Source organism: Gigantopelta aegis, chromosome 6 (genome assembly GCF_016097555.1).
Source record: "Gigantopelta aegis isolate Gae_Host chromosome 6, Gae_host_genome, whole genome shotgun sequence".
Classification (NCBI taxonomy): Eukaryota; Metazoa; Mollusca; class Gastropoda; order Neomphalida; family Peltospiridae; genus Gigantopelta; species Gigantopelta aegis.
This window is the reverse complement of record NC_054704.1, coordinates 11,600,140-11,611,663: the sequence shown is the minus strand read 5'-3', so window position 1 is coordinate 11,611,663 and position 11,524 is coordinate 11,600,140. Positions and strand designations below refer to the sequence as shown.

Below are 11,524 nucleotides of genomic sequence, written 5' to 3'. Positions count from 1 at the left end.
GATTTTAATAAATTCAAGCACTCTTCAAATTTATATGAACCCTGCATGTGAGGCTCAGGACAATGAATGAATGAATGAATGAATGAATGTATGTTTACCGACATCCCAGGGCTCAGGATAAATGCTCCCTGTTTTCCTGCTATAACCCACCACTGAATTGTAGTTATTTTATAGTTGGTAACTACCCAAACTGATGTCATACTAATAATGTAAAAACAAAAACTGGAGTAGAGTTCGATCTAATTGCAGCACCACCTATTGTTTTAGTGCTAAAGGGAGGTAACTAACGAATGTCTCCTGTTTCTCCTCTTGATAATAATTTAAAGTAAGATTTCCCCTTGAGATTGGAAGAGGATCATTTTTCACTCTCTTGTTTTTAAAAGAACAACAAAAGTCTGCAGTATTTCCATGAGGTCCATGCTTAACAAAACTTTTATTATTTCTCAGTTCCAAATACTGATTCTTGAAGGTTTCTAAAAAAGCCCATTTAAGAGAATCTAAGTCTAAGTCTAAACGTAATTATCCAAAAGCACTAAAAATTTGATTATTTATAATTTTTGTCAAAATTCTATGTGTACTAATAATTCATGTTAAAATACACTAAAAATAGGTATTTTAACTACCAGAATAGTTTCATTTTGTTTCTAATGATTCTGCAACATTCAAGTGAGTCTCAGTCAAGTAATAGACTAAAAACAAAACCCCAGATTATTTATAACTTGTCAAACTTTTAAATGTATTAATACTACATTCCTCAATTTATGTCATGATATCAACAAACAAAAAAACAAAGAATAAAAATTACATAATAAAATCCACTAAAAATTATATTATTTTAAATACTACAATAGTTTCCTTTGGTTAATAAAGGACATATTAGAGTCACCTAAAAAAAACTAGGATTATTTATAATTTTTGTCTGAATTTATACCATGATGTCACAAATTAACAAACTGTTTAAAAAAAAGATTAATAAAAATTAAAATGCTAATATTTTAACTAGTAGAACAGTTTCCTTTGGTCTATAATGACTGTGTAAAGGTCATTCAATCTTTGAAGAAGGTCTGTAAAACTATTAATCTATGACAATAATTTCTGTTGAAGACTGCACAACAACTGGCTCAGTTTCCACTTTAATGTCCTGCAGATCTATCACCTCGGAATGTTCATTCTTTAAGTCGCTCGTACCAGGCTTTGATTCCGACAAATGTTGCTGGTTCCTGGTCTGTGTACTGTGCTGGTTTGATCTCCAGTATGAACCAATCTGTTCTGTATGATTTATAAAGGGGACCTGACGCACGTCAAAACCCATTTCTTTTATTGTGTCCTTTGTAACATACTTCACTGCCAAACCCTTCCGCAGGTCTAAAATTTGCCAAAAGTCTGTTCTCTTTCTGGACGACTTCTCACGAATTGTTCTTCCTGCTTTTGTTGTTATCATTCCATATTTCCCTGTGAAAAAATGACACCAAAAGATTAGTTGTTAACAAATGGATTAATTTTACTGCAATGATTTTTTTGTTTTACTTCACCATTTTTTGTAAATAGACTTCTAACAGGTGCATTTAAAAAAAAGAGAGAACAAAAAGTAGGTTTATTGCATCCTGTTCTAGAATTTTAACAGTTGTCCCCCTTTCTTTCACCAATAGTTAAAAATTATAAATGTTATACAAATAAAGAATTGAATAGGATTTGAATAAAAATGTTGATAAAAAAAATTGCAAAGAAGAAACAATGAAGAGGTAGTCACATAACTAAAAATGGATATTCTACATATTGTGGAAGGTAATAGCAATCTGACTGGCTGTCGGGAGGTTTAAAGTAATACATGGGTATTTGGGATAAATGTATTTAGTTAGAAGAAATACAGTTAGCAAGTTACCTTGTAACACACTCTCTTAGTCTTTATTGAACATAAGTTAATGAAAATGGATATCCTAGGCATTGTGGAAGACAACAGTCACTGATTGTCTGTTGTAATGTTTGAACCAATCCAAAGGTATTAGGTGGAAACACACTTAGAAGAAATGCAGTTTTCTAGCTGCACTGTAACACATACAATAACAGTCTTTTTTTTACACATCCATTTGTGAGAATTCCATTCATTATTTATGGTAACACACGTGTGTTATCGATTCAAAGACATATGAATGGCTGCTCCTAAGTGATGACCTGGTTGCAACAGCCATACCATTCAATGAAAAAAAAGCACAATCAAAATCGATGTGATATATTTAAATGAACCTGAAATAATTGGTTATGTTGTGACCAATATGTCAGCTACAAGCCAAGGATCCTAAATTAGAAAAGATATTTAAATTTATTTTAAATCTGTTTTTTGAGGTTTGCAACAGAATACTACATTCATGTCCAGTAGATACTGATTATCTTACAACTTGTTTAAAAATGTCACCATCTTGCCTTCACTCATTAGACATGTTTTTAAACAACTTGTAAGATAAATGGTATCTAATGGCCACACATGTAGTATTCTCAATATATCTAACATGAGTCATGAGTATTGTAGTACCCTGGGTAACAGCAGCACTATCTTTCTTGTTTGCCTGTAAGTAGCGGAGTCGTCGGGTTCTAATGGTCATCTTGGTGTTTTTAAGTCTTGCATTGAAACACAACACTTCCACTGTGCCAACCTTGGGACACTTTTCACTGTCAATTCTGTCTTGCTGGAATATCAAACAAAGCACAAGTTGGGCTATTATATACTGGATAGAAAAACAGCACACTGAAAATTGCATGGCATCATTTTAATTTTCACTTATTGGAACTACTGATTGGAATTGGTTTATTGAAGAATTTACTTTTGTGAACCCTTAAATGCTGATTTCTAAAAATAATCTCATAACAAAATGTCAACACAAATTAATTAATAGTATGTATTAATTTTAGCTATAAACTGCAAGAGCATTTGTTAGAAATATTAAATTTCTAAACCTTCAGCTTAAATATATCTTCTGACTAAAGAGCCAAAATCAAGAAGAAATTACCAACATACCTCATCTTTTGGAAAACGTGGGAGAGAAAAAAGAAATTCTTTCAGCAGATTTCCATCCCGGAAGCCTGTTATTACTCTACAATTAGAAAAGAAAATATGTACTCAAAACAAATTATTTTAACATGAATTATTTGTCAGTTATTAGTCATAACACTGCAGTCAACAATAAAAATGCCTAGTCAACTACAGGATACTTTAAATAATAATGGCAACAGATGCAAAGTCCTTAAGCTCATATAATTCTGATCGTATAATCTAAAGTTGACCGATTATTTAATTTTAATTCCCAACACTACAATAATAACCGATGCACGAACCAAATGATAATTTTTGTAATCTGTGGAATGCTGTCATCATTTATGTTGATTTGTTTCTGATATATCTGTTATGTGAACACTATTCTGTTTGCCAGCGTTACAGCAACATGATAACAACACTGAGCCTCACCTGGTTTCACCTGGACGAATACTGCAGCTCTTGACGTGATGACCGTCAACAAACACACGGTAGTAACAACGAGGACTCGATGGGTTGGCCATTATTTTTAACTGATACGGAGTAACTGGCCAGCTCTGAAATGAAAAACACTTCACAGTAACATGGGTTGGCCGTTATTTTTAACAGATACGGAGTAACTAGCCAGCTCTGAAATGTAAAAACACTTCACAGTAGCATGGGTTGGCCGTTATTTTTAACTAATACGGAGTACCAGGCCAGCTCTGAAATGAAAAACACTTCACAGTAACATGGGTTGGCCATTATTTTTAACTGATACAGTGTAACCGGCCAGCTCTGAATTGAAAAAAACACTTCACAGTAACAGACTTTTGTTTAAACACAGACACTTTTAAGTTAGTATTAAATATACATACACATCATTCCAACTTCAAAATGAGATAAACTATTCATAGAATCCTAAACTTGCATCCATTAAACAACAGTTGGAATACTGTAGATCCTGACATTAATGCAATTATAATATTAATGCTAAAAATGCGAGTTTGTGTTATTCTTATTAATAATAATATGCATTTATTTCTGTTTTGTACATGTGTCCCACATTATTCAAACATACCCCCCCCCCCCAAGAAAAAAATTAATAAAAAATTAAAATTCTAATATTTTTAGAAAACAGAAATAAAAAACAATTCATTTTCTGCAAGACTGACTAATGATTAAATAATCCAGCAAGTCATGTGTCACATGCTATTAAAACAAACAAAGATTAAAATTCTAATACATTTATAAAACAACTGGAGCACAATTCATTGTAAAACGAGACAGACTAATTGTCCAATAGTCAAGCACGCTGCAAACCACAAGTGACAATTGCAGGGTCTTTGGCCACCCTGTCAAAAGCTGACATGATCCATCATGCGTGAATGGGTTTTAGCATGCTAATATTATGGTCAATCTTTGCTTTGTCTTTACTGTTCAAGTTCCAAGCAAATGTGTTGGCATACAGTTGTACATGTAATGGTACATACATGCTAATGTTTAGCCAGATTTATGTAACAATACACATTACATAAATGATTGCTGAAAAAATATGCTTTGAGTTGATCTCACAAAAAAAGAAGACTAAACAGGTTAACTGATGTGTACACTGACATGTTAGTGAATTGACCTCATTGTAACTTGGAATTAACCAACAAGTACATAGACATTAATATTTCAAAGGGAGGCCACTCACATTAATTTCATGTCACATTTTAGTGTGCCCACCATCGCATTAATTTAGGGACACATTAATTTCAGGATATACATGTACAATATATGCAGTTTCTGATCATCCTGTTTTCAGTACCCCAAATTGGATTTTTCCTCCCAATAAAGTTACAGTTAAAGTTTGTTTTGTTTAACTACACCACTGGAGCCCATTGATTAATTAATCATTGGCTATTGGATGTCAACCATTTGGTAATTCTGACTCGTAGTCGTCAGAGGAACCCACTTAATTTTTTCATCAGCAGCAAGGGATCTTTTATATACACTTTCCCATACACAGCAAAGCACATACCACAGCCTTTGACCAGTTGTGGTACACTAGTTGGAACGAGAAAACACCCAGTCAGTTAAATGGATCCACTGAGGTGGTTCGATCCTGCGATGCAAGCACCTCAGGCGAGCACTCAGCCTACGGAGCTAAATCTTACTCCTTATGACAGATGACCATGCCGTTAATTTTAAATGTGTGCAAGTCTTTAAAAACTGTCCTGAGTTGCCGCCAAGAGACTTTTTAAGCACTAAAATTATACATTAAATACATTTTTAATGTCACTTTGTGATCAACCTAATGTTTTGAGTACCTTCCAATAACTTTTTAAGTATAGAACAACATGGATTACAGTCTGACGTGAGCAAAATCAAGGTGAGCTGAAGATCACTCTCCTGAAATGTTGTTAGGCTATTGTTTTACTTTTTTTTTTTTATTGCAAACCAATCAAATCGCCACTCTCCTAAAAGGTATTCCAGGTGAGTGTTGAGGGGAGAAGGAGTGATAAGATTGAATTAGGAAGAAAAATTCAGTTTGAGCTACTGTAAACATGACAACCAGAAACTAAAAGGAATATACAGTCAGTGGTCTTTTTAAGTGTGTCTAAACTGATTGTAAATATAAACATAAATATCTTCCGTCCCTATATAACATTTACCTGAACTTCTTTCTCATCTCCAACTTGTTCTTCCACTGTCATGTTGTAGCTGTAGGGAGTAAAGAGACATGACTCTACATAACAACTCCCATCTTTCTCATACTCCGGTAACTTGACACCCCCAACGGTCAGATTAAAGGTAAAATCTTCATTACTTGGCATGCTGTTGACTTGTTGTTTCCTTAACTAAAAAACAAAACATGTTAACTTAATGAATAAATCCTACAAATATTTCAGGGCATGAACTTGAAAATGACACCAACAGCAATTGCCATAGTTGTGATATGAACTGCCATAGGACAGTGTTTACTAGTGTTGGGAATCGGTTATCATTTCAACATGATCATCAGTTATAATCAGTTAGCACCAATGGTCCCAACTTTCAATTACACAATCGGTTAAGAGTTATATGAACAAAAGAAGGACCTGAATAAAAAAAGACCATACACCTAGACCCGAGACTTACGTGTTGGAAAGATGCATACCCGAACCACCAATACATACTGACACTTTAACAAATGAAAAACGCATAATTTTAGAGTTAATAAAAAAAACCCATGATTATTCCTGCTAACTGGGGGCAGCCATTTTGTTTAATTTTTGTGACATCCGGTGGTATAGCCTGGGGCGAAGTGATGTCAGCTCCATCCAAATCCCCTAAGCACAGTGTAAACAAACGCTCTAATATATGACAAGTCGCTTTGCTTTTATCAACCTGACTTGTAAAACAACATAAATGACTTGATAGTATATAAACTACTTAACTAAATATATTTCAATTTGCATCAATAGAATGAAATGGAGTTGTAGTATTTTTCTCTTTAAAAAAGTCCAAAGAAAAAAATTTCATTATTAGGCCTATTGGCAGGGTATGTTTGAGCAAAAATGACCACCCAAGTGATAATTTTCTTTTCTTTGGGACTACGTAATTGGTCAGTTTTGTGATTTTAGATGGGAAAGTCTTCTTAATAAAGGGTTTTACAGAATAACTTACAGTAATAAAGCAGGACAGCTGATAATATCCATTACAATTTGAGGGGTGTTCGCGCGGCTATCAAACAATAACATGTGATCTTAATAAAAGAGGCACGTCTTTTTAGTGTGTCTAGACACAGTGTCTGGGAACCATCTAAATATACACCTGCCAATCAGGAACCACAGGTACAGGCCATGGAAAGAAAAGACCAATTAACCAAGAAAACACTCCGATTATTATTTTAGTACGTGGGTTAATTAATGTACAAAACTTTGTCAATGGTGGTTTATTTTGTATTGAAAAATGATATATACTTGTTGTCGGCTTACTGAGATGGATATTATTACAGACCATTGTGATGCATCCGCAAAAATCAGGTATGTTTTGTTTCTTCAGTTCGAAGACTAATTCCTGACGTGACATGTTAGGTATTACGTAACCACCAGCTCGCCAGAGGGCGTATTCACTGTGATGGTAAAAAATGGCTGCGCCCGTTATATATAATAGCGGTCACATTTAACCGTTTTATTAATTAACAATACGATTATACTTGTTGATATTAAGCAATAATGTGCATTATATATCGTTGAATATGCATACCTGGCCAAATGCCTTAATTGTCCCTTCCTTTAACATTTTGCCAACACAATTCTGGAACATCACTGGGATTTACCAAAGACAGTTTTTTGCTGCTGGATACATATTATTGCCATCAACTGATGGTTTAAAATTGCTGTTGGCAGACTCAAAATTGCCATAGGTGAGCATTTTGCCTATGGCAAAACATTTTCAAAATTTTGCAATCAAGATTTAATAAAATCAGTCATATGTGATTCATTTAAGAGCAACAACAAGTACAACAAAATATTTGAATAAATTTTAGACTAAAATATTAACTACAATACCTTTCTAGGATTAAATGTTTGAAGATGACACATTTGAAAGTTATTTTTAGCCCGGTACAAGAGAAAATTGAAAATGTGAAATGCAAAAATGGCTGAACGACAATTATTTGTATCAAGCATTTTATATCCATCCAATAAAAAGAAATATTTCGGAACTGAATGAAATTAATTATTTATGTTTTTATGTGTGCTGTGTGGGTTGCATTATATGCATTAGTAATATTTATGCCATTAAATGTTTTTGAATTTTTATTCTTTTTTATTATTAAATTTTTTTAATTACCAAAAAATGAAAGAAAGGTTTTATTTAATGAAGCACTCAACACATTTTATTTATGGTTATATGGCATCAGACATATGGTTAAGGACCACACAGATATTGAGAGAGGAAACCCGCTGTCGCCACTTCATGGACTACTCTTTTCGATAAGCAGCAAGGGATCTTTTATATGCACTATCCCAAAGACAGGGTTGCACATACCACGGCCTTTGATATAACAGTCGTGATGCACTGGCTGGAACGAGAAATAGCCCAATGGGCCCACCGACGGAGATCGATTCCACTGGGCTACATCCCGCCCCTTTTAATTATCAGTACAGGTCATTACTTGAAGGCTTTCATTTATTTACTCTTTTTTTTAATTATTATTTCCTTTAGTATTATTTTTAAATATTATTATTACAGGCCATTAGTTACTTTAAGGGTGTTATTTATTTATTTATTTATTTTTACTTTTCTTTTTTGTTTTATTATTATTATTATTTTAGTTATACTAGGTCATTAGTTATTTTAAGGGTTTTATTCACTTTTTTAAAATTATTATTATAAATATTTTTTAATTACCCCGCACAACACCCAACCTTAACTGATATAACATTAACTGTGTTGCTGAGGACTGCCTTGCAACCATATGAACACTTATTGGAATTAATGTGTCATATAGGAGCAGGATTTAGCTCAGTCAGTTGAGAGCTCTCTTGAGGTGCTTGCATCGCAGGATCGAATCACTTCGGAATCCATTCAGCTGATTTTTTTTCTCGTTCCAACCAGGGCACCACAACTGGACAAAGGCCATGGTATGTGGTGTCCTGTCTGTGGGAAAGTGCATATAAAAGATCCCTTGCTTCATTAGGAAAAATGTAGTGGGTTTCCTCTGATGACTACGAGTCACTATTACCAAATGTTAGACATCCAATAGCCGATGATTAATTCATTAATGTGCTCCAGTGGTGTGGTTAAACAAAACAAACTTTAATATGTGATATAATGACTTGGTGACAACTGCTGTTTGTTGTAATTACTACTAGGTGTTAAATAAGCACACTAAATTACGAATAATTCACATTAATTGAACAAGAAAACAAGAAACAAGCAAATGCATGATCTTTTGCCACCCCGTTCCATCCCCTATGTCTATCATACCCCTCCACCTCTCTATGTCTGTCTGTCTCTCTCTCTGGTATGTTTCTGTATATACGTGTGTGCATGTGTGTGTGTCTGTGTGTGCAGAGCTTCTAGATTATGGTAGCCCCACTTCCATAGCTAATGATATTCAATGTTGGGCTAGTAAATAACTACTATTGCCATGCCCGACATCTAGTGAATTTTTTTTGTCAAATGTTGCAGTTCAGTCTATTTTATAAATATGAATATCCTGCCCCCACCCCAACCAACCCAATGTTAAGTGTTGTTAAGCTCTATGTCCCGCTTTAGGTGAAATATCCAATTATTACTGTTATTTAGTAAAATTGTATTAACTTAAAGTAAAGTAGGGCTAGTGAATTTTGTATATATGTATATGAAGGAAACATTGAAAATGAAAAATCTGATAAACATTTGTTTTTATTTAATTAATAATTAATTAATTTATTAATTTATTATTATTATTAAATAAATAATTTATGTATTAGGTTATTTATTTATTATAATTACTAATATTAATATTCAGTAATTTATTATTATTATTATTAATATTCAGTAAATTATTATTATTATTAATATTCAGTAAATTATTATTATTATTAAGTATTAATTAATTTAAGATAACTTTGTGGAATGGGGCCCAGGACTGCATTAATCCATTATTATTTATTTATTTATTTATTACTTTATTTATTATTATTATTATTATTATTATTATTATTATTATTAAATGTGATATTCCATTTAATATCGTCCACTGTGGAAAAAACTTGTGAACCCGAAACAAATAATTGTAAAAATAATCCTATTCCGCCAACAGTTTTTAATCACATTTTAAAGTTGCTTACAATGGCCTGCGGGAATATCTGAGATTTTGTTTGTAACTGAATATTGGATTAATGCAGTCCTGGGCCCCATTCCATGAAATTATCTTAGCACTACTATCGCCGTAAATACCTACTATCACCTCCTTAACTTTGCTCTACGATCGCCAGCATAGCTTACTATCGTCATAAATTAAGTGAAAATGTACAATAGGTAAGGCAGATGTAAGCCACTAATGCAGCTGACAAATGGCAGTTAAATGATGATTTGGTCATTTTCTAAGGAGGATACTAACTTTTTGTATAAAAATGGATCTAATATATACCAAATACCTTTTATAAAACTTGGCGTTCTAGGCCATATAACCGTAACACGAAAATACGGGAGATAACTCTCATGTCTTATGCATTCGGCAATTATCGCTTGGCAAATAAACTGACAAAGTTACTTCATGGATGTCCGATACCAATGAATACATCCTAGATGTTTCGAAAAGTCAGTAACTAATTCATTATTTACCGGTAACTAATTCGTACTTCTTCCTAAAGAATATTTTAATCATTAAAGGGGCACATACGACTACCATAAGGTTGTTTTGTAGAACGGCTGTAAAGTTTACGGTGCCAGTTGTAAAATTCACCATAAGTCAATACAATTAACCATACAAGTTTACCGCAAGCCCCCTGATTACTATTTGGACAAACTGTCTATTTATAAGAGAAACATAACTCGGAAGGTTTTCTTTATACAATGTTTATATGTGTTGGCACATATAATTTTTCGCCACCAAATAATTGATAAAATGATTTTATCAATCCACTTTGAAAAGTGAGCAGAATTTGCAAGCCTTGATTTGTGGCTTAGACTTGTAAACATTGGAGGTCCAATAAATGTCAAAATATGAAAAAAACGGACCGTAGATGTTTACCTTGATGAACTATGCTTTTCTTTGATGGCGCACAACCATTTTCTGACATAGAAAGAACCACACTGTGACTTTCAACATAACTCGTAAGTTCGAACTGTGTGTAACGGCTTGCAGTGAACTCGTATGGAAAACTTACTTGTATGGGGGAAAATGCAGTGAACTCGTATGGAAATCCACAAGTGAACTCATATGGAAGACTTACTCATATGCAGTGAACTTGGTCAGCCCCTGACATCAAATTATGTACCCGAGGGTGGAATAGCCCAGTCCCACATGGATACATTTAGTTCATAAAAATAAACTCGAATGTAAATGCACATCACTGTGTCATCAGTAATGTGCATTTAGTATTTACATTCGAGTTTATTTTTATGACCTAAGATACATCATAAAATATGAAATATTTATTTGTGATGCTGACATTGAATGCGTATGTCTGTGATTATAGTGCTGGATGCGTAGTGCCTTTTTTATTGCTTGTTATTATTTATTGGATGCTTGTTACAGAATAAATTAAACATGATTGAAGTTTGGGCGAAACAACTCGGGGGCGAAATGACATGGATCCCGAATTTTCTCTGATTCGTCCCCTCATATTAGCAAGGCAGCCCGTTATTGTACGAAATAAAATTGTTGGAATTCTTTACACATAAAATTAACCAAATACCAATAATAAAATGCCATAATTAATTATATGTAATGTTAGCCTACCAATTATTTCTGTAAACATTTCATTTCGTGCCTGATGAAACCTAGACTGAAATTTCAGATTAAGTACCGATCACCAAATGTACCAGTTG

The 11,524-nt window shown here is 33.4% G+C and overlaps 1 protein-coding gene across 1 annotated transcript; it reads right to left on the bottom strand.

The window, feature by feature from the left end:
* Positions 1–403: 403 nt before the first annotated feature.
* LOC121376049 lies at positions 404–11,509 on the bottom strand. The gene is made up of 6 exons (XM_041503827.1): positions 11,436–11,509; positions 5,668–5,853; positions 3,461–3,585; positions 3,014–3,089; positions 2,531–2,684; positions 404–1,452 (listed from the first exon to the last, which is right to left on the bottom strand). Exons 2-6 carry the CDS (start codon positions 5,827–5,829, stop codon positions 1,076–1,078), a joined length of 894 nt encoding a protein of 297 aa, XP_041359761.1. The 5' UTR covers positions 5,830–5,853; positions 11,436–11,509; the 3' UTR covers positions 404–1,075.
* Between the last annotated feature and the right edge of the window lie 15 nt (positions 11,510–11,524).

What these genes read in the sequence shown, in the direction of transcription:
- LOC121376049 (XM_041503827.1), bottom strand. Translation starts at nt 5,829, where the DNA reads ATGCCAAGTAATGAAGATTTTACCTTTAATCTGACCGTTGGGGGTGTC. An exon ending in CACGTTTTCCAAAAGATGAG is followed by an intron (nt 2,685 to 3,013) that starts GTATGTTGGTAA and finishes TTGATATTCCAG; the next exon opens with CAAGACAGAATTGACAGTGA. An exon ending in TAGTGCTGCTGTTACCCAGG is followed by an intron (nt 1,453 to 2,530) that starts GTACTACAATAC and finishes ATTTTTTCACAG; the next exon opens with GGAAATATGGAATGATAACA.